This window comes from Naegleria gruberi, assembly GCF_000004985.1.
Source record: "Naegleria gruberi genomic scaffold NAEGRscaffold_32, whole genome shotgun sequence".
NCBI classification, from domain to species: domain Eukaryota; phylum Heterolobosea; class Eutetramitea; order Acrasida; family Naegleriidae; genus Naegleria; species Naegleria gruberi.
In genome coordinates this window covers 265,788-291,698 of record NW_003163295.1, presented here as the reverse complement: position 1 = coordinate 291,698, position 25,911 = coordinate 265,788, and the positions used below count along the sequence as shown (strand labels likewise).

The window sequence follows — 25,911 nt, the reverse complement described above, 5'->3', positions numbered from 1 at the left end:
GTGTTCACAAAAGAGGTCAAAACTCTTCCTCGGTTACGGAGCATGAAGTCGTTTCTGACGTTTGTTGAAAATACTGTTTTTGAGATTGTTATTTAAGATTGGCTCAACAATTGTATTAGGAATGTAACAATTACTTGTTTGGAAGTCTTCATTTGCTTTGTTAGTGTTGTAGAACATTAACAGTATTTAAACAACATAATGTAATAGTTTGTCATTGAATTGAATACAACAATCTGCCATCAATACGAGATTTAAAATTCCTTAGAGATAGGCAAAACAGAGACAATATGATGTAGTTTTTACAACATCTGTTGAACCATGTTTTTCGACCTGCCGAAAGTAGAACTGGCCTAATTTGAATTCAATATACCAATATGTAATATCTTTATTTCAAAAGTTAGATTCAAAAATGTATCACGTGAATGATAAATTCGAAACAAGAGGAAACTGTCAAGAGAGATGACATCTCTTTCATATCAACGTTAAATCAAACCTAGATGACTACCGACCCAAATCTGGTGAAAATGAAAACCAAACTAACTAGGCTATACATCAAGATGTAAAAATGGTGTTATTTCTCAACATTGATTGGTCACTTATTTATGCATGAACATGACTAATTGCAGTGTTACATTGTCCATCGATTCGAGCTCATTCACACAATAATCCAACATGGAACCAATAAGCTCACTAATTACAATGGTTGCATTCTCGGCATTATAATTGTGTGATTGTAAAAATTCAGTAATGTAATGAGTACACTCCTCATTAGATTTAAACCCTTCGAATAAACCATCTGTGGCGATTAAAATAAATTCAGCTCCAGATTTCTTTTCTTGTCTCTCCATGATTTTTAATTCTGGCGAATAGGAAACAATTGGTTGGTAATCTAAATCGCCAAATGACCTAGAATAAGAAAGAAAACCATCAATTCTTCCACTTTCTTCATCAATATGTCCACCAAGCTTTTTAATTCTGCTATTTTCATCCAAATCATTAGGTTTATGATCTCTACTTAACATTATCGTCTTGGTACCATTAAAGTAAATAGCTCGTGAATCACCACAATTGATACTGTAGATTGTTGAGGGATTATGTGAGGAGAGAAGGATTATATTTGCTGTAGTGCCACACTCTAGGGAAATAATGTCTTCCTCACGGTTAGTTGAAGTGCTATTCTCGGGTGGTAAGGCTGTTGTTTCTGGTGTTAGAGTATTATTATTGTTATTTGATGAATTAGTGGTAGTGGTGGAATTAATTTCTTCTCTGAATTGAATATAGTCGGATTGCAATTTTGCAAATGTTTCTTCTAATACTTGTTCATTAATATTTAATATTTGATTTTGATTGCTGTTATCACTATTAATTGTTGTATTAGTACTAATATTATTATTTAATAATTTAATATTTTGTGAAATTTCATCTAAACATTTAGATGAGATGAATCGAGCACAAGCATCACCACAATGTCCATCAAATACTCCACACAAAATTGTCTCTTTTCCTATCAAGATCTTCTCAAAATCTTCTTGATTTTCCCGAAATCCAATAACTTGTCCTCTTCCAATGAGAATATTTTCATTCAATGACCAATCTTTAATCAGAGAACATTTAACATCCTTCTCCAAATTGGCCTCCATAATTATCATCCCCTCGTCCAAATATTCTAGTTGTTCATCATCACCACTTATAGGAAGAGAAGATTCATTTTGCATTTTTTTCATTGGAAAAGAGTTGGATGAGAAATATTAAAGATTGGAGAGTAAGCAATTTTGAAAAGACAATGAATGGCACTAAGTTCCACTACTTGTGAACAATGTTCATACAAAAATGTATTACAAAGCACTCTCAATTTTTTCAAAACTTGATTGTTGACATTCAAAGCCTTTGTTTTCATTCAACCCAAAGCCTAAATTTCAACCATGGTACAAACATCCTCAAAAAGTCAAAAAAAATGAAAAGAAAAGAAAGCTCAAAATCAAAGCAAGCTAAACGTCCCAAGCTCGATCAAGAACAAATGAAACTTGTAGCCTTGTTGGATGAGGCTTTGTCGAAGGGAAAGCTTGTAAAAGAGCAACCAAATTCAGATTCTTCTTCTACTACATTGTCATCATCATTGGTAAAGGAGCCACATATAGGAATGATTCAATTGAATGGTGTAGAGTGTCCGGATGAGTTGCTTTCACTCATATTCGATTTCCTTGATGTAGAGTCATTGCAAAGAAGTCAATTAGTCTCCAAGAAGTGCTATCTATTATCAGTGGAGGATAGAAGGTATGAGAAGGCTATGAGAGAGGAGTTTCCAATCTACACCAAGAGATTAGAGTATTTGAATGAGTTTTATGGCTTGAAGATCAAGTTGTTGAGGAGGAGGTTTATAACTAGACATGAGGAGAGATTGTTCTGGTGGATTGTTGAGGCATCTAATACAGATGAAGATAAGGTCTTTGAAATAATTGTGGAGAATTGTTTGCTTGACCAAATTGATAAGATTGCAAGTCAATTTAGAAACGCTCAGCACAAATTATACGTAAGTGGAAAGGATGCTTTTGGGATCTATTTTGAGGGTATGTTATTGTTTATATTTGTTCCTAATTATGAATATGAAATATTTCAGACGATTCAGGCTTGTATGCAATGTGTGAAATAATTTCAAAGGGTGAGGAATTCTTTAGAAAGGTTTGTGCCCAACCAATACTTGGAAGATATGCTTTCAAAACAGGGCACGAAATGTACATGTATTCATTTTCCGATTTCAGTTACATTCCAATGAAGGGACATAATGAAGACGAAACCACATATCAACAAAGAAAACAAGATGCAATTCAAGCATTCGTTGAGGGATATGAAGCTTTCAAGAAGCATAACTTGTAATCATGCTACTCCAATAAGGTTGTCAATTTCATTTGAAAAGCAATAAATTGTGCACACCAAGCTTTGTATCATCAGGAAAGAGGAAGATAACAAATGTGAATCAAAATACATAGATTTCAATCATCAAGATTTGAATTGATTTTATCAGGATGGGTCGAAATACTACATGTTTATAACAATTTTACCAACTGTTCGTTGTGATTCCATCAACTCATCAGCTCTCTATTATAGTATTTGTAACAAAACTGTGTATTCTACTAGTATTACTTACCTGGATATCTTCTAATGTAAATTTAGTGATTGGAATCTTTGTAAAGATTGGACACACTTGTTCACTTGAGAGAAATTTCAATATTCTTGGATTATCTGGACTGGTGGAAAAGAAGAAATAATACGGATTCTGAGCTGACCACCAACTCTTTGCCTTATTCTTGACAATATACCACAGAATGGAAGGAATGCTTGAGAATGTAACTTCTAGAGGTCCTGGTGGAGCTATTGCTACATGATATGTTCTGCGTCCATCATCACTCAGACATTTCAAGTGTCTAGTTAAATCGTCATAGTAATAGTATCCTCCAACACAGTCCATAATCATATCTACAAAATCAATATTGAAATCCTTTTTAAGAGTTTGGAAAATACTCAATTTTTCATCTCCTGAGTGATAGGTATTATTTCCCAATGCTGCACTTGTCTTGGTGTAGTCAATTACTCCATCTGCACCAAGTTGTTTCACAACTGATACATTCCTCTCAGAGCACACTGCAATTACTTTGATATGAAAATATCTAGTTAAAAAGTTCTTGGCAAACAAGACTGCCATACATCCAGTTCCTGAACTAGCTCCAATCACAACAATGGTCATGGATTTCTTTTCAGATTCATCATATTCTGGTGTCAGCCCTTGACCATTGGCAATTCTATCTGCCTCTCTTTCAATAATTGGTAAAATCCAATCATGTGATCGACACATTTCCACAATAGCCATTCCAATAGCAGGCATTATCGAAGCTTGATCAAAATCCAGACAATCAGGTTTTCTAACCAATTCCTTCTCTTTAAAAACTGCAAACTCTGCAAATGTTCCATTTTTAGTGACCTCACCAAAAATTCCAGCAACTTGCTCACCAATCTGAATTGATTTTACCTTCTCTCCAACTCTCTCCACAATACCACTGCCTTCCTTTCCCAAAATATATGGAAACTTTAAGGAAACAAAAGTCTTGACTGCTCCACTTCTAATTGTGTAATCGCCACGATTCATGGAAGATGATTTCATTCGAACCATCACTTGGTCACTCTTTGGATCGAATGTTGGCAATTCCCAATCAGATTTAAATTCAGAAGGTTGTAGATAATCATTAATGACTTGTGCTTTCATTTTTTTTTGAAATGTTGTTGATCTTACATTTTAAGAATTTGAAGTACGTATTAATTATTTTATTGTAATAGAATTTTATGAAAATGAATTAATACGCGCTTGGACATGTGTTGAGCTAAATTGAAGCAGCAATACTTTACAACAAAATTATACTACTTAAATATTTAATTTAATTAAATATTAAAAAAAAATGAGACCAATTGTTCATATTTGCATAGGAAGTGCACCAATTTATTTCACCGAAATGTTGGAAATGTACTCCAAATTTCAATTTAAAACCAAATTATTTCAGCAAGTTCAAGAAGAGGAAGAAGAAAATTTCAAATTTGGGAAATTTTCTGATTTGCTAATTATTTGCACTCGTTCCGATTTTTTTGAATTTGCTGAAGATTTGCAGGAAAAGAAAGCAAAACAGCGGAAGAAATTGATGAGTAGTGAAATTTATAGAGTTGGTACTTGAAATCTTTTGTAAACTGGACACATGTAGATTTAAAATTTTCCGAATTAAAACATACATCTTTCAAAAATTATTCGACAAATGTTTCGCCAAACTTTGAGTTGAAAATAATGTCAAAACATTCATGTTGGACTATTTGTGTCATTTTGCTGGCATAGATTTGGGAAGATTCAATGAAGGGCAGACCTTAAAATCATGGATGAATCTCCTTGCACAAATGAGCTATGCCACAATCTCATGCTGTATGCTACCATTGCAGAAAAGTGCAACATTAAGAGAATGCTGTATTGGATAAAACATGCTACCAATTCAACTATTTACTATGTTTCAAAGAAAGTTAGAAGAATCTTCAAGAACTTTCTATTCACCAATGGCAAGGAAAATTAAAAGTTGGTTCTTACTAATATTTAAGAGAGGTTTCATAATCATCATCTGATTCATCAAAATGTTTGCTATACCTCACTTCAAGATTTGAGAATTGTTTCCCATTTTTTGTGAAATGTTTCCAAAATAAATAGTTTTGCCACTAGTCCAGCTCATTAAACTACATCTTACAATTTGTTTTTCATTTATCCACATAAGTAAGTGTATCCAAATTCATTAAACGAATCAAATATTGTCCCCTTTCTCCAATATCTTTCTTGCTAATGGTTAGTGAGGTCAATCCTTTTAATCCTGAACTAATAATTTTCACACCTTCAAGGCCAATAGGATTACAGTAAATGTCCAGCTCTCTGAGACTGGTCAATTTTGTTAAATGCTTTACACCGCCATCTGTAATGTCATTTGAAGGGACAAATAAACCTCTTAAATTTTGGATTGAGCTAATAATTTCTACTGAATTATCGTTAATAGAACAGCTTTCGAGGTGCAGCTCACGTAAATGCTGAATAGAAGCAATAAACCTCACAAAGTCCATGTCATTGATAGCATTTTTGTATAGATTTAATTTCGTCAAGCTTTTCATATTCTTGCTCATGCTTTCAAATATTTCAATATTAATTTTGCAATCGCTAATAACGACTAGTGTTTCCAAATGAGACATTGTAGATACTTGGTTCATTATGTTGGTGTTATTGCATTGAAGTATTCTCAACTGGTCCATGGATTTTATATGTTCAAATCCTAACTGGCTAATCTTGTTTGAGGAAATACTGAGCTCCTTCAATTTTTTCAAATTACAAAGGTATTCAGTACCTGCATCTCCAATTTCATTATTTGCAACTTCCAAATATGTTAAGTCCTTCATTGAATATCCTATAAGTTTCAATGAATTTCCGGTTATTCTATTGATACCGACCGAGAGGGATGTCAACTGGGAGAGAGTGGTAATATCTTTCATATGCTCATCTTCTATGTTACATGAATAAACTGAAAGTGTTTTCAATTGCTTCAGAGAGTTATCTATAACCTGTACAAGAACAGATATTGTGAAATCGTTACAACTAGCATCGAGTTCTGTAAGTTGAGTTAATTTTTCTAACTGTCTAACACCTTCATCTCCAACTCCTACTTGTCCAATTCCTAATTTTGTTAATTGCTTTAATGAATTAGCTATTAGAGTAACCCCTTCATCTCCAATACTATTGTCGCAAACATCCAAACTGGTCAATTGACTATTTACCAAGCATTTAACATCATCAATTTCTAACTCAACTCCAACAAGTACCAATTCTCTCAAATTCTTCATCGAATTTGTTATTTTCCTCACCAAATCCTTTCCAAGTTTTGAATAATACTCATAAATAAACCTATTCACTTGTGGCAGAATATTTAATCGACCCATTCTTGGATTCAGTCCATCATCATAGCCATCAATTAATAAATTTAATTGATCAGAATTTTTAATATTCAATTCTAAAGAAACTCTCCTCACCACACCATACCACTGCCTAGAAACCATCAAACAATTCCGAATGATAAATTCCGAATGTAAAAAGGTCATTACCTCATAAATAATATCATCAATGACGAGAAAATTAGCAACATTGAGCGCTTCTTGATGAGCAATTTCCATTTTTTTTAAACACTTTAATCAAAATTTAGAAAATTTGAAATTGATAATCTTTGAGATTATTACTGATTAAATTGATAGAATTGATTAAAGAAATAGGTTAATCTTCTTCTTCTAATTTCACAAATGTGAGAAAATTTAAGGAATACCAATTGCTCTACATGTGAAAATGTCAAAGATCACACTCTCTTGCTGTAGATTCTTCTTCAGGTCTACAAATAATTATTGAAATGAATGAATTGATGAATTGGGAAATTATTCAACCTTTATTAGATAATTTCATGATCCAAAATCAAACACCCGCCTATAAAGTATAAAGTAAACGAATGACCGAATCTCGTCATCAAATATAAGCTTGTTGTTTCAATATGGATTTCATGTATGCTATAACAAATTGGAATGCGAAGGGTGATACAATTTATTAGCCCGAGTGTGTTAGATAGGTCAGATAATTTATTAAGGCAAGTAAGGGGATGCTTTTTTGGAAAGTTGTTTTATACATTTTAAGGCGTTTGACTTGCCAAATATACTTGCCATGATCCCTGCATGTTTTCTTTGAATCCAATTAATTCATGCTTTCGCCATTCGTATTTTCACTTTGAGGATGATTAACAAATAATCCCTCAAAGGTCTCCATTTCGTGTGATGCTGATAAGATGATGCATTTACAGTCTCATATTGTACATAAACAGTTGGTTGTTGTTGTTGGTTGTTAAATTCTCACACCACAACACACAGACACAAAACGAGATTATCAACAACGACACGCAATATTCTGTTTCACACACAAGTGTGTATTTAAAAAAGTATCAACGCACTCTCTCTTTTCTTCAACTTGATTGTTCAATATCTTCACTTATAACAATCATCACATCAATTTTTTACATATTTACATGATAGTTTGGATAGAGAGGTTTATTAAGGGAGTTTGCTCAATCATGCTGCTCTTGGTGTTTGGTTTATCGAGTTTCGGCAGACAAGTGGTCAGTCGATTCTCATCCTTCCTTATGTTTGAAACAATTGCATCAATTAATACTCCTGAACATCAAGAGAATGTTATTCAAAAAGACATTACAGACCAACAAGATGATGATTCCACTAATCATTACGAGATGAATGCTACTTTAGAGAATGTTGAACAAGCATCCTCTTCCAAGAAACAAATGGTCCTAGGGTTTCATAGTGCATCTCCTGGAGTCCAAGTTGTGAATGAACCACATGTTCAGACATCATCCGAATCTATTTCCATAGAGGATGCATCTATAGCCACCAAGACCTCATCCTCCACATCAAACAGCAAATACTCTTCCACCAATACACTCAGTGAGAGTCAGTATGATGGATCCTCTCCTCTGCTATACTCCTGTAGTAGTACAGAGGATGTTGAGGCATCTTCAGCTACTGCAACTGCTGCTTCTACTGTACAAGAACCAGTACGAGAGGAGATACCTTCCTCATCTTTACCATTCATATCAGCATCAGAGGAAGGTTTATTGCATGCAAGTTATGTCAACTTTCAATCCACTAACATATTTACAAGTAATAGCATTGATTTTCATAGGAGAAAATACTCTATCAATCCAATGGTGAATACTCATCATCATGAACATCATCAATTACAACATCATGTGAGTAATAGGGATGGCAATGCGGAGGAGAAAACAAAACAACATGAAACCTTAATACAGAAAGAAGAGGAGTTTAAGGAAGAAGATATTGATGTAACATGCATCCATGGCTTGAAAATTCACTTGAAGAAATTCAAATTTCCATGAATGGAAGCAGTATCTCTCAACGCCACCATTTGTCCATGTCTGTGAATATTTGGTCATTGTATTGAAAAATGCAACTTCCACATTTGGACAATCTGCCAAAATGATGTATTCCCATGCTAGCAAAATGTGTTATCCATTGGAACACATGTGCATTCCATTCATTCAGTTATCTTTTCAAAAAAAAAGAAAGCAACAACTGAATAATAATTGAACAACATGTTGAATATTAATGTTCATTCATTGGTGTTGCAATTCATGGATAAGAGAATGTTCAAGGGTAGGAATTGGAGTTTTGATATGAAACCGTATCAGTTGGAGATTTGTGTGGACTCGATTCATGTGTGGAACTATTCGTTGGAACAGTTTGGAAAGATGAACTTGGTCAATTCGCCTGTTCATGAAGAGAAGGTTCCTATTCAGACTAAATATCAAGTCTTTCTCAAAGGAAATCATTCACATTCCATATCAATTGCACTTTACAAGGAATGCACCAAAATGTTTATCAAAAAAGTAAGTAGTTATTTCAAAAATAGTTTTTCACATGTGTTAATTCGTTTCAAAATTTGATGATGCATTAGAATGAGAACATGTTTGAGGGAATGATGACATTCTCCATGAATGATTTATTTCCATCTGCATCAAGTGATAAGGGAATTGTTCTTGACCAATTATTAGGTCTCACTCCATCTACATCATGTAATAGGAAAGCATCAACATCAGCACCATTGAATGCATGCCAAGTACATTTCACTCTCTCACTCAATGAAACATCAGCTCCAACTAAATCACTTCGAAAGAGAAACCAAGCATCCATGGAAATGCATGCCATTAGTGGATACAACTTTATGCTTCCTTCCAATTTTCACATGTTGGAACATTGTGCAACAGCATCTGGATGCTCCAACACATTTGAGGTTATCTCAAAGAAAGATGCCTCATTGGAGTATGACATTTTCAATATCATGATTGTGAATGAAGATAGTAAAGTGGTTGAATTGAAAAGAGAAATGGATGAGGATTCGAATGGATCTTGCAAAAACATTGCTCGCTCTAAAGATATTCAGAGTCAGATATCGAATGAGTGTCTCTCTGATAGAAGTACAATTGATAAGTGGACATTCACCTCTAGAGAAGGTTTGCACATGTTTATTTCAATGGCTTCATTCAGAATTGATCCAAGAAAGAGTAATAGAATGTGTATTATTGAATATAGAAAGAGATTGAGCAGCTCATCTGACATTTCTCAACTAGGTTATAAAATTGAGAATCTAATCATTGAAATTATCAACTCCATCAGTGTATATTAATAAAAAACAAAAGGTAATTTATTAAGGCAACAAGTCTATTTTGTTCTTTTTTTGCAAAATGAATGTAAGGGGATGTAGCTCACATGGTAGAGCGCTTCTTTAGCATGGAAGAGGTACGGGGATCGATACCCCGCATCTCCAAACATTGTTTTTTCACTTATCTCCCTTAAACCAATTTTATGAAAACTGATCAACCTATCCTGATTTAAAACATTCTTTTCTTTTTCAAATCACTGATCAATTTTGTAATCCACCAACATTTCAAAAGACAAAAAAATGTTGCAACAACGAAACTCTACCATCACCCCATCATCATCCAACAACAACCCTCCTCATCAGAATAATTACACCAATACGGATGATGAGAATCACTCCAAACAACAACAACAACATGTCGGTGATGAACTTTTCGATATTGAAAAGAATATGCCGTCATCATCAACACAACGTTCCGAGAGTTTTTCATCAGTATCATCATCATCAACAAGACAATACGATCAAATTAAAACATCAACACTTCCGCGTAGGATTGGAGGCATGTTGAGAAGTTTGCTCTGTACTCGAAAGGGATTATTCATTCTCCTATTAATTGTTTTTATAATTTTGTTCATATTGAGATGGTTTATTTATGTGTATAATGGACCTGATTGGGCCGTAGAGATGGCAGGTCCAGTCTATGCTAATAAGAATAAGGAGAGTTTGTATTTGGTCAAGACGAATACAAATCCTTCATTCTTGATTTTGACACTATCTCCGAAGAGTGATGTTTGGATTTCTAATCAATTAGTTCGTAGAGGATGGTGGGAAAGTGCTATTGAAAAAACATTTGAGGAAGTGTTGGATGACGTATTCAAGAAACCAAATGTTGAGTGTAATATGATTGATGTGGGTGGAAATTTAGGATTCTTCTCCTTGTTGAGTGCAGCTTATGGATGTCAAGTTTCTACTTTTGAAGTTCAACCTGAAATGGTTGAGAGAATTAAAGCTTCTGCTACAATTAATGGATTTAAGAATATTCAAGTCCATAATAATGCTGTAACTAGTGTAAGTTTTAGCAATAATTCATCTATTTATTCACAATTATTTAACATTTTGCAATGTGGAAATTAAATTTTGGATGTAATATAGGTTTCTGGTAAATCATTCTCATTTGGATATGGAGATGATCAAAATAAGGGATCTGCCTATGCATTTGAGAGTACTACAGTTTCAAATGATCAAATATTATCAGTATCCTTGGATGATGCATTCAGTGAGCACATTAAAAAACAGAAGAGAATTACAATTCTTAAAATTGATGTTGAAGGAAATGAAGGATCTGTGATTGAAGGTGGTAAACAATTACTCCCACTCGTTGATAATACTGTTGTGGAAATTACCAGATATACTTTGAATGTTTTGGGAGCTTTGATGAAAGCAGGTTTTAACAAAATAACAGTTTTGGAAGAGCCTCGTTATGTTTGGGGATTTTTCGTTAAGAGAGCTCCTTCCCAAACCTTTATCAATCCAACCTACGATCAAATAGCCAGATTTATTATCAATGGAGTTGGTAAGAGTGATATTTGGCTTAGTAGAGTATAAATTTTAGAGCTTTCTATTTTATTGGATCATTACTTGTAAATTTTAGACTAAATTATTAATCAGTTGGAATTGTGGCATTTTCTATGAAGGGAAGTTCTCTTCTAGGGTCACCGAATGGGCACAAACATTTCATAGTCGGTAAACTGGCCTTTCCATTGTTCTTGGAATTTGAAATTCTGATTTTAGCTGGTTCATTCTTGAGTGATTTAATCAATTCCAGAGCAGAATCTTCCTCATCATTGTACAATAATTCATCTAAATAATCTAGAGAGGTAAGAGGGTCTTTGCCTTGAATGATTCGTTTTCTATTGTCACCAACAAGAAATTCATGAGTTGGGAGTTTAGAATTGTCCAAATCTCTACAAATCTTATTCTTGTCAAAATTATTTCTCAACCAAAGAGCTCTATCAAAACTCTTCAACAAGTAAAATTCTGGAGTAATACTGAATGGTTTTTGCTCATCTTTGGAAACTTCAACCATATCCCGTACAAATTCATCCAAAGAGGAATGAGTTGGGAAACAAATAACAACAGTTCCACTCGAAACAGAATCACTCTTCTTCTTTTTACGTGGAGAATCCTCAGATAATGGTGTTGATGGAGAGGAGGTTGGAGATCTAACTATGCCAATCGAAAGAGCTCTGGATTTTCTCCTCTTTTGACTGGAAATAAACGAATTACCAAATAGAATCAAGTTGAGAGTCTTGTTATAGCTCGTGAGTTGGATTTCTCTAGAATCATCTTCCTCTTCATCAATAATCATCTGAGAGGAGAGTTGGTTAATCTTGTTTCTAAGTAGAGGGGCAAATTGCTTTCTCCTTGCTTCACCCAATTCTATTCTGCACCATTCTGAATTGTCTGGTTGAGGTGAATCTCTAACCAGATTATTGGCACACCAATCGAGATATGACCCAATACATCCTTTCTTTCCCAGCAGCAAATCGTCTTTCAACAAATCGTGCATACCAATAATAGATGGTTTTTCTGATACTAGTGTAATATCAGAACTGAGAGAATCCAACAGATCAAATACAAATTGATGACAACTACCTTGATGATTGGCCTTCTCTTCCACTGTACTAGTGTTATAGTGATATCCAATTCCTCTGCAATAGTGAATATTTCTATTCCAGAAACTAATTTTGCTGCCCATAATTTTGGTCACCTTCTTTAAATCTGAAAAGTTGTCAACAGATCCAACCTCCACACAAGCAATAGCCCTCATGGACTTGAGTTTGGTCTTTGGAACACACAGCTCACTATCTAGCCAATCAAATCTCATTGATGATACTATCAAAGACATGTGCAAAAATCCAAACTGTGGCAAAAGACCAGTAATCTTACCAATCTTGGATAACAACTTGATGAAAAATTTAGAATTTACAAATGTTCCTGGAACATTAGGAGCATTTGTAATTTGGTTATTGTTAGTTGTAAAGAGGATAAATAATTTGATTGGATGTTTGAGCTTGATTTGGTCTTGCTCAATTAAAACTCGTTCCTTCTCAGAAATAAAGTTAGATGTCGAATCGATTCTATCAATTCTGAAAACATTTGAAGTGTCAATTAGTAAGTTGTTGGATGAGTTGTCTTTTGAAGAAACCTTGGAAGATTCAACATCACTTCCAGCAAGGAAAAATTCTTCCCTCTTCAAAATTAAAAAGTTATCAATTTTACCCTTTGTAAACTCGTATTCTGTTGTGTTGGGCACCATTTTTTGTAAAGCAATAGTTAGGTCTCTCTTCTCCTTTCTCTTTTTCTCCACATAGGTTTCATATTCTCCATTAAATTGAAGAACTTGATCCAATTCTGATTTGATCATCTTGTCGGCAAGGTGAGGAATACCTAACATGAGAGTCATCTTGAATGTATCTCTGTCTTGTTGGTGAATTTCATAATCTTCCACATGGCTCTCGTTCAAATTCATTTGGGTTTTGTATAATTTCTCGAATATGGTTTGCAATCCCTTGATGTATGAGGCCTTTCTACTATTCCTATCGTGGAAGTTACTGGCAGATGAGAGAAATATCATACTCTGATTCAATCGGTGTGAGTCGGTCTCTATAGTTCCAGAGAGTGATGAATTTTCCAAATCCTCCAAGTCCAACTGTTTATCAATTAGTCCTTCAGTTGTACTCATTGAAAATAAAAAGTGGAACTTGTAATCTATCAGGTTGGCATGATCAATTTCTGCAGCCTCCTGATCTGATACACCTTCATGATGATGCGAATGGTTGGTTTCGTCTATTGCCTTTCCATTGAATGCAAGTGAAACGAGAGAATTATTGGATCCTTCCTTATTTTCAAGACGAACTGAGAAGACTTTCTTTCTAAGCTCTATTCTTGATTCACCAAGAGTTCTATCGATTGGTGATCTTGGTGACCTAGGAGATAAAGGTGAAATAGAGTTTTGAGATGTTGTAGGTGTCAATGTTGCATGACTTGGAAAATTGATTGTCAATAGATTGTTAGCACTTGTATTCTTGACAATGTTAGGTGAAGAAATGATAGATGTAGAGGTTGAAGGACTAGTGTTACGAGTAGTACTTGTTGGTAAGGTATGTAAAGAATTACTAAAAGGACTGTTAGTAGTGGATACATCATTTGTAATTGTAGTTTTAGAATTACTGTTATTAATATTAGGAGAGGAAGTGATACTGTTGGTATTTGGTGATATAGAATGATTGGAAATTTTGTTGAATCTTAATGGCTCAAAAACAAAAGCACCAATACTCTTTCTTCGAGAGGACAACTGGGAATGTTGTCTTGTAAGGTTTGAGCTAGATGTTGTAGCATGCAAAGGAGTGGGAGATGGAAGTTTGTTGTTCGATTGTGCTTGACTAAATGTCATCTGGATAGAGTTCATTGATGTGGATGAATTTGTTGAAGATCCAGAAGGAGAAGGTGGAGTCCTTGACAGGTTTTCATTTTCCATTTGAATTAGCTCCACAACTGTTTTCTGATTCAAATTTCCACTACTTTCAGATGCTGATTCCACATTTTTCACATTCTTTCTGCCCATCATAACTAGGTTGAGTAAGAGTTGACTCTTTCTGTTACCAGGTGAATTGAGTTGTTTGTTATTTGGACCACTAAGAGGAGAGGAAATGACTGATTGTTCACCACTGTAATTCATTGTATTTGTTGTAGGAGAAGAATTTGGGCTTGAAACTGTAGGAACATTCTCTATCACAAGTGATAATCTGTTATTTGTTGGTGTTTTTGGAGTTTCTTCCTCCATATCCGAATCATCATCCGAAAGTGGCATTTGTGCAAGCACACTAACGGTAGAACTATTCAATGCTGTGAGAGGTGATTGTAACCTACCACTGCTCGAAGATGGTGAGTTATTAGAAACTAATTTTCTATTAAACAATGCAGAACCCAAATTCAATGTTCTTCTCTTCATTTGCCTCAGAAACGATTCATTCAATTCCGTACTCCTATCCATCACCTTATCACTCATCACTATATCATTCCCCAAATATTGCATCCCATTTTGTTGTTGTTCCTGTTGTTGTTCATCTTCATTATTCCTTCCTAAAAACAATAAAATTGAACGTCGTTTGTTCCTAGCTGCTGGCGAAGACACGGAAGATCTTGATGGTGAAGAGGAAGAAGAATTATCAGTAACAGCCGCTGGCGATGAACCTGTTGGTGTTTTTCTTTTTAGAGTTTCAGAATTTTGGCGGTTTTTGTCTTCATCCTCATCACTGCTATCTTCATCATCAGTAGTATTCTCTCTGAAACGAACCAATGTAGGCTGAGAACGACTTGAAGTGAGTCCTCCTGGTCTTGAGAGTGAATTGGTGTTTGCTCTCGATAAGTTGGAACGAAAGGATCGGGTTGAGTTGTTGTTGTTATTAGTAGTAGTGGAGGATTTTCTTAGGGAAGATAGTGGAGTTTCCTCATGATGATTGTTGTTAGGAGTTGGTTCGAATTTTGTGGCCTTGTTGCCCATGCTTTTGATGATGATGGTCAACTAACAACACTTGTGGTTGACACCTCGAACACAATTGTTGAATAATGGATTGTGTGGTAAGATGGAAAACAATGTCACTTCCACAGAACGAAAACAGATGATTAATTGTCGTCGTAATGAACGATTGTTTTTTTTGGGTTTGCTGTTGTCAACATTCGTAATTTAAAAAGAAAGCCATGAAAGGAAGGAAGAATTGTAAGGATGTTTTTGGAAAGTGATTGTATTATCAGTTTTTCAAATAATTATTTACACCACTTTAAAATGTCTTTACAGATTATTGGTGAGGATTAGAATTATTCCAATTAGAATGGATTAAACTTTGAGTTGTATCGTAATCCAAAAGATGAAAACTTTCCAGCTCCTTGAAAAGAGATAGATAGGAAGCAAGAATAAGAGTTATTTCCATAACATGTTGGAATAGAATCTGCATAATTTTTGAAACATGTATTATAATTTGAACTAAAGAATATAAATGTATTAGAGCTCCAAGTTTGAAACTTGTTGAGAAATAGAGGCAGATTCATCCACTCTTGTTGTTTCATCCATATGTATTTCCTTAACATTCTTAAAGATTTCTTTAATTTGCAAAGTGGCTGTTGTTGTCATTTCAGCAGTAAATTCATTTCCACAAAAAACAATCGATTCCAATGAAGAAACAGGCAAGCTAGTTTCTGACAAACTTTTAGCAATATTCAAGAAGAAATTTAAATGATCATCTCTCAAGTGCATTGCCAAGAACCCGATGGATTGCAAGCTACTGGCTCCTCCTAAAATTGATTTTGAAATTAATTCAAATTGTTCCTCATCAACAAAACTAGATTCTTGTTGTTGTATGCCAGAAAGTTCTCCGATGAAGGTCAATTTTCGGAGAGTAGAAACATTACTAATTGCCTCACACAAAATTTCCAAATCTTCAATACACAATCCGATTGGGAGAGTAATTTCTTCCTTGCTCATCACATCTTCTATTATTTTATCAAAAGTTTGTACATGAAGAGGTTGTTCCGTTTCCACGGTGGCTTTACGCATCATTTTTTCAAACTATTATTCATATGAAGATACCAAATAGCAATAATTTGTAATTTCAGACATAACAAACCAATTGCAACGTAATAATTCAGAGTTAGTTTCGTTATTAGCCTCAAGAAACATTAATTTTCATTACTCATGAGCAGCCCCGCTAGCTCAGTCGGTAGAGCGTTGGACTTTTAATCCAACGGTCGTGGGTTCGAGCCCCACGTGGGGCGGTTGTAATTTTTTAGCTTTATACTTGTTGGAAAATGCTATGTAAGGTTTTTAATTCATTAAGTAAATCAACAAATACGAAACACACAAATCAAGTTAAACCCAAAATGGACGATCCCTTCAAACAACAATCTTTTCAAAAAAAAAATGGGCAAAGACAAAAAGAACACCAAAGAAGTGAAGGAGCAATTGAGAAGAACAGGAACCAACCAAGATCAATGCGAAACAGTTTGTTCTCATCTCGTTCCCCTTCTCTATGATAAGAACAAACAAGTAACACTCAGAGAGGAGATTTTAAATATTAAAAAATCATCTCATCAAGCCATTCAAGAACAATCGGGAGATTCCATGAAGAAATGGCAACAGAGCTGTTTGGATTATTGTAAATCAGCTTTGAGTTTACCAATGGCACAATGCATTCTTCATGCAGAAACTGAAAAGAAAGCAAATCAATGTTTGGATGAATCATCAAAAGCATTCAAGAAAACTCTCAAAAAGATGTCCAAGTCAGTTGACAAGTAATTCATATCGAAAATCAATAAACTCCTAAATTTCGATCACAACTTGGCAACTTATTAGCTTGGAATGGTTGCTAATTAAGAATTCTTTTCATAATGAGCTTGATCACCAATAATAACATAACTTTGATTCCAATATGGAATATCTCACGTTAAAGTTAATTCCTATTCAAACATTGAATACAATTGTCGATAATTCAAAAACTCGGTTCACCAAGTTTTTGTTTTATATAAAAAAAAAAGATCTTTTTTAGTATTGTATTTCAACCTAACGAAGCGTCTGTTTTATCTCTTAAAAAAATTGAATCTCACCTTTCAAACTCCAAAATAGTGAAATTTTCAGATACAATCTGACACAAAGCATGGAGTTGCTGGCCACGAGAGTAACGGCGATTTCCAACAAAAAAATACAAGTTCCAAGCTCTCTTGCTCTCATCAGCTGTACCTCTCTCTAAAAAAGCGAATCTGCATACAGCTGCATCTTGCGATTTGTTAATATATCTTTTAGGAGGTGTTCACCATTAGATTTTTCATCGTTATCAACACACATTTCGGAAGCCTTTGATAATGCAACATCATCAACAACAACATCAGCAATTTAATTTGAACTTGCATCAGCAGCCTTCTTCGTCAACATGCCAACAGACAAATTCCTGGACTGGTCAGAGCGAAAGGGTGACTCTTCCTAATGTTGGCTCAAACCTCTTATTTAATTCACAAAACATGTTCTCCAACAATAACATCACACAAATGATGGCGCAACAATCTAATCATCATGCAACCTCATCAGCCACTTCATCAAGTGATGTGATGAGGAGTAATAATCAAATGGAAAACAATTTCAATCCAGCCTTTGTAAGTACGAAGAAGAAGACTCCAACATTACCAACAAACACTACCAACAATACAACTGATCACTTCTTCAATCTTACACAGGTAAATACTCCATTCACAATGCTGAATACAGGTTTACTTGTACACAACTCATCCGAGAGTTCATCAACATTTACAGCATCTTCTAAAGCCTCTAATTCATGTGATAAAACAAGTCCTTCAAATATAGATTCAATAACAGCTCAATCAACAAATGTAGATGTTGTATTGATGAATAATGCTTGTATCTTTTGCAAGTTGAATCACAAAAAGTGTGACCGTGTGGCTTATCCTGGTTGCTCCAATTGTCTACGTTCACAAAAGCAATGTGTTTATGCTCAAGCAAGAAAAAGAGGTCCAAAAACCATACTAAATTCGAATAATTCATTGACAGGTGTTGTAGAGTATCAATTTGTTGATGACTCATCTGTAATTACTGAGAGAAAGAGCAAAACAATATCCAAAAGGAAGGAATCACCTCCATCAGTTCCAATTCCAGTGAAAAGAGAATCAAGGTATATCAATGAAAGAGCCTATCTCAATAACTTACGACAAATTGAGCTTGATAGAAAATATTTTGACAATATTTCATTAGATGTGTATAAGAGTCTTTCCTATTCTATGGTCCCACCATCCAACAGAGATGAATTAATGTATTGGCTCAGTGTTTCTATTACAGGAAAAACTGACCTAGAGAGCGAGCTGGAAGACAAGATTGACCCTAGAGAGCCCCTAGGAAACTCCAAGCTGGCATTCTTGTTTTTAATGCATGCTATTTCATTCTTCAGGATTGGTAATATGGGATTTGCTAAAATATTTTTCGAGAAGGGAAGAGATCACATTTCCAAGTGTTTCGATCAAACCAATGACAGTTCTGTCATTTATACGTACACGTTGATGGCATACTATCTATTGAGTGCTGAATGCAAAAGTCCATCCAAATGTTCTTCAGCCACAGCATGTTCAAAAGCAGCCAACTCTAAATGTTATTTGGATTGTGTGGCAAGATCCAAATATTTCTATTCTATTTGCACATGGTATTTGAAAGAAAGAGAAAAGGACATGGATGAACATTGTAGTTTTATTAGACAAGGTCTATGTGTTTCAGAATTATTCTATTTGAGTGGTATGTTGTTAAATTTTGGTTATTAATTTTCTAATTATCCTCACTAACAGATGTTGTGGAAAGTGAGATTGATGCAATTAATAAGAAAATTGTCAACAATTTGACATTTGGTGACATTTTAGATTTTGATGAGTATTCTAAATTTGTTGTTGAGAAGCACATTGCGTGTCTCAATACTGCTGTGAGCAGTCCTACATTCAACCAACTTAGGTCATCTATTATGTCCCACTCTGGAAGGCCACAACTTTTCAGCTTGGAAGAACCAGTTCAACAAATAATGACAAAATTGGACATGATTGTGAAGGTATTTTCAAGTATGAATTCTGATCGTACCTACACATTCCTTGTTGTTTGTCTTGGAGTTAAAGCTTTGATTCTATTCAAACAACACAAGTACAGAATATCTTCTTCGGCAGATATAACCTCTGCCGCCAATGAAATTACCAAGGTAACCCAATTACCATTTTTCAAGTATTGCCAACTCCCTGTTATTTACTCAGTTGAAGTTGCTGCCAAGATTCACTATGATGTGTTATCCAATCTACTAAATGATCCAAGCATTAATTTATTGTATGATTACGTAGAAGAGCTCGCTCAATATCTCTATCAAGACCTGAGAAACCTCAAACAAATGACAGAGAGGTCACCACTTTTACACAGAAGATATCTTCACCTTCAAATGCATGTTGGATTTTGTTTGGAAGTTTATGAAGAAACCAAGAGAAATCATCCTCACAGATTTTTACATACTCGTTAGTAACATAGAGTGGGCCAACCAGCTTAGTTCTTCTTCCATTACACAGAAGGATCCTTACCAAACTTTGTTCCTTACTTTCTTTATGTGTCCACTTGTTTTCAAATAGTATGTAATGCCCAATATGTTCTAGGAAAAAAATAGAAACTGGAAAATTTGGCCACAAAAATACGTTTATCCTTTCCATGATTGTTTCACATCATCAAAAAAAAATGAGGACAAACCAACAACCATCAAACTCTGGACAACAACAGCAACAATCGCTGCAGCATTCCTCATCATCACAGATGCTCACGACAAACAATTCGTCCATATCAACAACAACGACACTGTTGAATAATAATAATAATGGATCTTTGAGTAATAACAATAATAAAAATTTATTGCTCGAACAGCAACTCCAAAACCTAATTAATAGTCAACAATTTACGAACACCCAAAATAGTCCACCACATGGATTGAACAGCCAACTCACCAATACTTTGAATCTATCGTCGAGTGTACACCAACAATTTCTATCTCCATCCACACAACTAAACAATCCAACAGCAACCTCCTCTTCTATGAATAGAGCATTATCATTGGAAAACATCATCGGCAATACTCCTTCCTCCTTTAAAACAAATCAAAGCAATAATAATAACACTGTTGGAGGACAATCAATGATGAATACAACAAACAATCAACAGGATATGCTCATCAATTTGTTATTCTCTCAACAACAACAACAGCAAAATGGTGGAGAATATTCAAGTAGTAACAATAACTTAATTCCATCATCAACATCAAATGGTCAATTAAATTCTCGTACTATGGATTCATCAAGTATTGTTCAAAATTTAATGATGGGATTACAAACTCCTAAAGCCATTAATCAACCAAACCCCTCCACTAATAATAATTTATTGAATAATCTCGATTTAAACCAATTGTTACAATCAACAAATCAATATTTCCCTTCTAATAATAATAATAACAATTACAATAATATGAATAACAACAATAATATGGATAATATGACACAATTATTACTTTCTGATGTAAATAATTATATGAAACCGAACGACAATGTATCAACAGTAAATATGAATAATTCAAACGATGAGATACTACAACAAATCATTAACACTCTTCAACCAACAACAGTAACGACATCTAATTCATCCAATATGTTTAATAATAATAACCAAAACCCTAGTTTGGATGTTACCAATTTAAATGATAACCAAATGATTACAAGCAGCAGTAATGGAAGTTTGACAGAAAAGCCTATGGATAATAATCAAGATGAACACGTGCCACATCCTGGTTCACTCGAGTTGAATCAAGATCCTGAGAAGATGTATTTCCCAATTGCTTGTGTTAACTGCAGAAGTAGGCACAAAAAGGTAAGTGAATAACAATTTAACAACAAATTAATATTTATTACTTTAAAGTGTGATAAAATGTGGCCTTCTTGTTCGCAATGCACAAAAAGAGGTGTTGATTGTCTTTACAGGTCACCAAAAAAGAAGGGAAGACATAATAATCAATCAAATACTAAATCAGCCAAAGCTAGTTCATCAACAACAGTGGTAGCAACTACAAACAACAGCAATAACTCTAGATATCAACCATATCCACAAACAAGTAAGAATAATGATGTTCATTTAGAGTTTACAGATGAGCTTAAACGAATTCTTGCCTCACAAATGGGATTTTCAAATAATTTGGATCAACATGGAATTAACTGGACTGAAATGCTATCAAACACTTCACAATTACCATTTTTCCAAAATCAAATTGCTGAAAAATTGAATATTGCTGCTTATAGGAAGAAAACTATTGAACTTTATGAAGGAGTAATTTCTCTAGGATATTCACTTGTAGACATTAATTTAATAGAGCAAGCTTTATTTGAGAGCGAAAGTATTGACAGTAATTCAAACTACTCTCCTGAAATTCTTTCTCTGTTATACTCTATTCATGCTGTAACTTGTCAGGCATTGGGACACGATCAACAGGGATTTTTATCATTCCAAAAGGCAAAGAATTGCCTTGCTAATTTCTTTGATTCTTGGTCAAATATTTTGGTTGCTACTACATATTGTCATTTGTCTGTTTATTGCGCAAGCAAGGGAGATTCTGATACAGCAAAATTTTATTTGAACTTTGTTGATTTTTACTTTGGAAATAGACACAAGATTGACTTTGATAGACTGGAAGAATATGTAATAGATTCAAATGATAATTCTTTGAGGGATTTAATGACCAAACATGCTGACGATCCTAATATTAAGAATATTATGCAAAATTTGGGAATTAATTCAACTGAGCTCTTACTTCGAAATACTCAATCATCACCTACTCGTCACATTTATGAGAGACTTCCAAAGGAGGCTGATTTTAAATTGCTCAAATTTAGAATTTTGTGTGGAATTACTCTTGATGCATGTGGCAAGGATCAATATCCTGTCATGTTACGTATCGATCCACCATTTGCTATCAAATCACCAGAAACATCAAATGACTTGTCACTGTTGGGTAAAGTCAGTCCAGAGGGTACTTTTCATCTCTCTGATGGACTTGTAAAGATGGACTCATCCAATTTCAAGAGATATTCTTTCAGTTCTTACTTTTGTAAAATTTTGGCTGATATGCATTTATATATCACAGGCAGAATCCCTAAGCATGTACTTCACATGTTAACAGAGGTACAACCAACCCTAGACAATCTATCCTCATACATGGAAATAATCGATAACCTCTCCAAGATTTACAGAGAACATGAAAAGAGAAGAAAATTCAATGATTTACAGCTACCATTGGCCTTGTGTATTTTCAACTTGTTTGTCTTTGGTACCAAGTTATTCCTTGTTAAGGAAGTATACAGAAAGACCAAAGCAACCCAAAAGAACTCCTCCCCTAATTCCACAATGACAAATAAGGGAGTTTTACATTTTCTCAATTCTGAAATTTTAAAACTCTCCAATGTTGTTACAAAATGTACCACTATTGAGAATTTTGAATTGTTGAAACCAAACTTGATGAATTCAGTTGCGAGTGCGGCTGAGGTTCATTTAGAATTGTTGGAGGCACTTTCAGAAATTTCACAACTTCCATTTGCTTCCATTGTAGAAACTTTGGAGCTTTCAAATTACTTTGGTTCAACTTTCAGTGCACAAGATATTCAAAATCCATTAGCTCACAAACAAGTTATATCACAATTCGAGCAGCAACTCTTGGATATGATAGATTTGGATATTAATGCGCTAAATACATGGAAAGATAGATACGGAAATGATAAGTATGCCTATCTTATTGAAAGAATGGAACTGTTCAAGCAAAGAAGATCTAACCAATTATTTGAAAGTATTCAATTTCAGTCACACCCAAATAATTTATTTAACAACTCTTACAATCACGAGGACAACTACTCCCTAAACATACCTCAAGAGATACAGCAAAATCTCCAACTTCCTGATATTTACAAGTTGGCCAATATCCTTAAAAGTGAAATGGAAAAGAACAAATTAAATTAATTGTCATTTTCATTATTGTTTTCTTATTTTTTCCAATTCATCCAATACTACATCCTTCTCATTCTCTTCGAAACCTTTCGAAAAATCAAACGCACAATGATTTCCTCCCAAGCTGAGTGTTTGATTTCTTCTGTATTTGTATCCAGTATTCTCAAAAGCATTCCTAGCCCACACAGAGTCAAAAGAGCAAATTACTGGCATCAAATGAGTTGCCTCATGCTCTCTGAAAAATCTATTGAGCATACAGTCGTGAACCTTAATTGAAGATACCCTATGTACATGACCATCCTGCTCAGAAATTTCATTATAAATTTCGTGAGATAATATCCAACATTGCAACATTTCATTTGTAACACACATCAATGTCCACATATTTCCCAAAACATCCGAATTTTCATTCTGTTCATCCTTTCTAAATAACATTCCACCTAGTAAACCTTTCTGATTCTTTTTTCCCAAAACCAATTGCATCATTCTTTCCACAGGAGGTGAAATAGCTCTATCATTAATATACAACATGGCTTTTGCTTCATCACCTTCAAATAACCCCCTAGCCAACACCTTATTCGATGCAATATATTGACAAACCAAAGGCAACCAACTATCATCAGTCATATTCCTCTCACGAGCTTCCTTCTCCATGAAACTCCTTGTAGTTTGTGATCGGAGCAAAATATCCTGTTCATCCTTGATATCTTTCAATAATTGTCGACCACTCATCACATTCGGATCAAATTTCAAAGCCTTTTTCAATGCAAACCTGAACATGAAAGGTACATAGTATCGATTTGCAAATTGCATATAACTCTTCATGAATATTTTCATCACGGAACGTGTGGCCATTTTTTTTTTTTAATTTAAAAAATTATTTCTTTTGTATTAATATGGATAATTGAATTTAATTATATTTAATAAATATTTAAAATATTGTAAACTTTACAAGTTCATACAATAGCAAAAAAAAATGAAGCAACCACTACTCGAATTGCCTGATGAAATGCTCCTCACCATATTGAATTTTACCTCTCGGAATCCAAGAGATTTAATCATATTATCTCATACTTGTCGGAGATTTGAAAAACTTGTTGAAAATTCTCTCTCCAATACAAGTAATAGTAGTACAAATGATGATCAATCGATAAATCTATTCGAGATGATCAAGATTGAAACAAGTGAATACTTGAGAAGGGGTTTCTTATTTGAAAAATTGATAAAACGACCATTTGGAACCATCTATGATTTGGTGAGAGATTACTGGACCGCCTCCTCCTCCACTGCCACCATAATAGAGAGGCAAATTAAAAGTGAGGAGGAGAAGAGAGAGGAATGTAGAATGGCACTGAATTCAAAGGAGAAATTGGTGAATGCTTTTTATTTTGCTAGAATGGATGTTAAATTTTCTGCTTTTGATAGAAAAGTTCAGGAGCTGATTGCACGTGTGGCAAAGAGAGATCCAACTGTACTGTTTGGTGTGATACTCACATTGATGAGTATTGCTGCTCAGGTTTGTGTTGGACAGTATTCCAGTAACCAGGTTGGTGAAAAAGATTGGAATGGAGTGTTTTGGTGGATTCCGTATTGCTTTGCCGTCGTGCAAACTCTATTGGGAGGTGTTTGGTGTGGATTTACAGCATTTTCACTATTAAGAGGGATTGGAATATTGAGAAAATTGAATATTCATAGATTTACCACTAAATTTCATAAGGATGTCAATTTATTCGTTGCCAATTTGGCAATACCTGTATTTGCTGGACTCATTCTACTATTTAATGGATATGGAATGTATTCTGTAAAGTCATTACTGTATAGTATACTTGGAATTGAGATGAGCTATTCCCATATACTTGTAAATACGATCAATTATTATCTTTCCTTCCCAATTTGGATTTATTTGGGAGTTGTAAGCATCAGTGAGTTGAAAAAGATTTTCAAAATGATTGTGCCACCAACAGTTACTATCCAAAGCTTACTATCAAATTATATAATATCCCTATTCTTGGGAGTGTCGTGTTATAAATTGGGAGGTGGATGTTTGAGTGCTCTTCCAATAGCAGTCACACTATTGGCCGATAGTTGGGAAGTGAATGCCCTATATATTAAGGAGAAACTTAAAGTAGGTTTTTTTGGACTGTCTCGTTTTGCTTTAGGTGTCAGTTTGGCAATACTTGGTTGTGGTCATTGTTCTTATTTCACATTTGCACCTGTTACTCTTGCGACTGTCTTTGAAACAATTGGTTTTTTGTTTGGGAAGAAACATGAAACATGCATTTCACCAATTGATGAGACATACCAATAGAGACTTGGCAAATCAAAGGAATATTGAAAAATCTAATGATATTTATTAATACAATCTGGCAACATTATCATAACCATAAATAATATCATATCTTTCAACATGTCCATTTCTCAACACTACAAACAATTGAACATTGGCACCAATTGGGCAAAAACCATTTTGCATTTCACCTTCCCAAGTATTTTCACTAATTTGCTTCAAACT

At 34.4% G+C, this 25,911-nt stretch overlaps 13 protein-coding genes and 2 non-coding genes across 15 annotated transcripts in view; 9 read left to right on the top strand and 6 right to left on the bottom strand.

Moving 5' to 3' along the window:
- Positions 1-596: 596 nt before the first annotated feature.
- On the bottom strand, positions 597-1,715 carry NAEGRDRAFT_69113 (uncharacterized protein; the record flags this gene model as incomplete). The annotated part of the gene is made up of 1 exon (XM_002675686.1): positions 597-1,715. The coding sequence occupies one exon, from the start codon at positions 1,713-1,715 to the stop codon at positions 597-599; it is 1,119 nt and encodes a 372-aa protein (XP_002675732.1).
- Positions 1,716-1,954: 239 nt separating this feature from the next.
- Positions 1,955-2,874, top strand: NAEGRDRAFT_69112 (uncharacterized protein; the record flags this gene model as incomplete). Its single annotated transcript, XM_002675764.1, has 2 exons — positions 1,955-2,567; positions 2,618-2,874. The coding sequence occupies 2 exons, from the start codon at positions 1,955-1,957 to the stop codon at positions 2,872-2,874; spliced, it is 870 nt and encodes a 289-aa protein (XP_002675810.1).
- Positions 2,875-3,036: 162 nt separating this feature from the next.
- On the bottom strand, positions 3,037-4,258 carry NAEGRDRAFT_69111 (uncharacterized protein; the record flags this gene model as incomplete). Its single annotated transcript, XM_002675685.1, has 2 exons — positions 3,037-3,096; positions 3,146-4,258. 2 exons carry the CDS (start codon positions 4,256-4,258, stop codon positions 3,037-3,039), a joined length of 1,173 nt encoding a protein of 390 aa, XP_002675731.1.
- Positions 4,259-5,280: 1,022 nt separating this feature from the next.
- Positions 5,281-6,732, bottom strand: NAEGRDRAFT_50099 (uncharacterized protein; the record flags this gene model as incomplete). The annotated part of the gene is made up of 1 exon (XM_002675684.1): positions 5,281-6,732. One exon carries the CDS (start codon positions 6,730-6,732, stop codon positions 5,281-5,283), a length of 1,452 nt encoding a protein of 483 aa, XP_002675730.1.
- Positions 6,733-7,622: 890 nt separating this feature from the next.
- Positions 7,623-8,504, top strand: NAEGRDRAFT_69109 (uncharacterized protein; the record flags this gene model as incomplete). The annotated part of the gene is made up of 1 exon (XM_002675763.1): positions 7,623-8,504. The coding sequence occupies one exon, from the start codon at positions 7,623-7,625 to the stop codon at positions 8,502-8,504; it is 882 nt and encodes a 293-aa protein (XP_002675809.1).
- Positions 8,505-9,091: 587 nt separating this feature from the next.
- NAEGRDRAFT_69108 (uncharacterized protein) lies at positions 9,092-9,811 on the top strand (the record flags this gene model as incomplete). Its single annotated transcript, XM_002675762.1, has 1 exon — positions 9,092-9,811. One exon carries the CDS (start codon positions 9,092-9,094, stop codon positions 9,809-9,811), a length of 720 nt encoding a protein of 239 aa, XP_002675808.1.
- A 68-nt stretch (positions 9,812-9,879) lies between these two features.
- NAEGRDRAFT_t391 lies at positions 9,880-9,952 on the top strand. Its single transcript has one exon. It is a non-coding gene; the product is annotated as a tRNA-Ala (tRNA).
- Positions 9,953-10,087: 135 nt separating this feature from the next.
- Positions 10,088-10,921, top strand: NAEGRDRAFT_69107 (uncharacterized protein; the record flags this gene model as incomplete). Its single annotated transcript, XM_002675761.1, has 1 exon — positions 10,088-10,921. The coding sequence occupies one exon, from the start codon at positions 10,088-10,090 to the stop codon at positions 10,919-10,921; it is 834 nt and encodes a 277-aa protein (XP_002675807.1).
- Positions 10,922-11,447: 526 nt separating this feature from the next.
- NAEGRDRAFT_50097 (uncharacterized protein) lies at positions 11,448-15,353 on the bottom strand (the record flags this gene model as incomplete). Its single annotated transcript, XM_002675683.1, has 1 exon — positions 11,448-15,353. One exon carries the CDS (start codon positions 15,351-15,353, stop codon positions 11,448-11,450), a length of 3,906 nt encoding a protein of 1,301 aa, XP_002675729.1.
- Positions 15,354-15,851: 498 nt separating this feature from the next.
- On the bottom strand, positions 15,852-16,406 carry NAEGRDRAFT_50096 (uncharacterized protein; the record flags this gene model as incomplete). Its single annotated transcript, XM_002675682.1, has 1 exon — positions 15,852-16,406. One exon carries the CDS (start codon positions 16,404-16,406, stop codon positions 15,852-15,854), a length of 555 nt encoding a protein of 184 aa, XP_002675728.1.
- A 142-nt stretch (positions 16,407-16,548) lies between these two features.
- NAEGRDRAFT_t392 lies at positions 16,549-16,621 on the top strand. The gene has a single exon. It is a non-coding gene; the product is annotated as a tRNA-Lys (tRNA).
- Positions 16,622-16,766: 145 nt separating this feature from the next.
- On the top strand, positions 16,767-17,141 carry NAEGRDRAFT_69104 (uncharacterized protein; the record flags this gene model as incomplete). Its single annotated transcript, XM_002675760.1, has 1 exon — positions 16,767-17,141. One exon carries the CDS (start codon positions 16,767-16,769, stop codon positions 17,139-17,141), a length of 375 nt encoding a protein of 124 aa, XP_002675806.1.
- A 563-nt stretch (positions 17,142-17,704) lies between these two features.
- NAEGRDRAFT_50095 (uncharacterized protein) lies at positions 17,705-23,411 on the top strand (the record flags this gene model as incomplete). The annotated part of the gene is made up of 4 exons (XM_002675759.1): positions 17,705-19,136; positions 19,187-19,584; positions 20,178-21,278; positions 21,402-23,411. The coding sequence occupies 4 exons, from the start codon at positions 17,705-17,707 to the stop codon at positions 23,409-23,411; spliced, it is 4,941 nt and encodes a 1,646-aa protein (XP_002675805.1).
- A 964-nt stretch (positions 23,412-24,375) lies between these two features.
- Positions 24,376-25,707, top strand: NAEGRDRAFT_69101 (uncharacterized protein; the record flags this gene model as incomplete). The annotated part of the gene is made up of 1 exon (XM_002675758.1): positions 24,376-25,707. One exon carries the CDS (start codon positions 24,376-24,378, stop codon positions 25,705-25,707), a length of 1,332 nt encoding a protein of 443 aa, XP_002675804.1.
- Positions 25,708-25,752: 45 nt separating this feature from the next.
- NAEGRDRAFT_80210 (uncharacterized protein) overlaps positions 25,753-25,911 on the bottom strand; it is a gene marked incomplete at both ends in the record, with an annotated part of 1,699 nt that continues 1,540 nt past the window's right edge. Inside the window, one exon of the mRNA XM_002675681.1 lies at positions 25,753-25,909. Coding sequence (XP_002675727.1) covers positions 25,753-25,909 — 157 coding nt within the window. The remainder of the gene's footprint in view (positions 25,910-25,911) is intronic.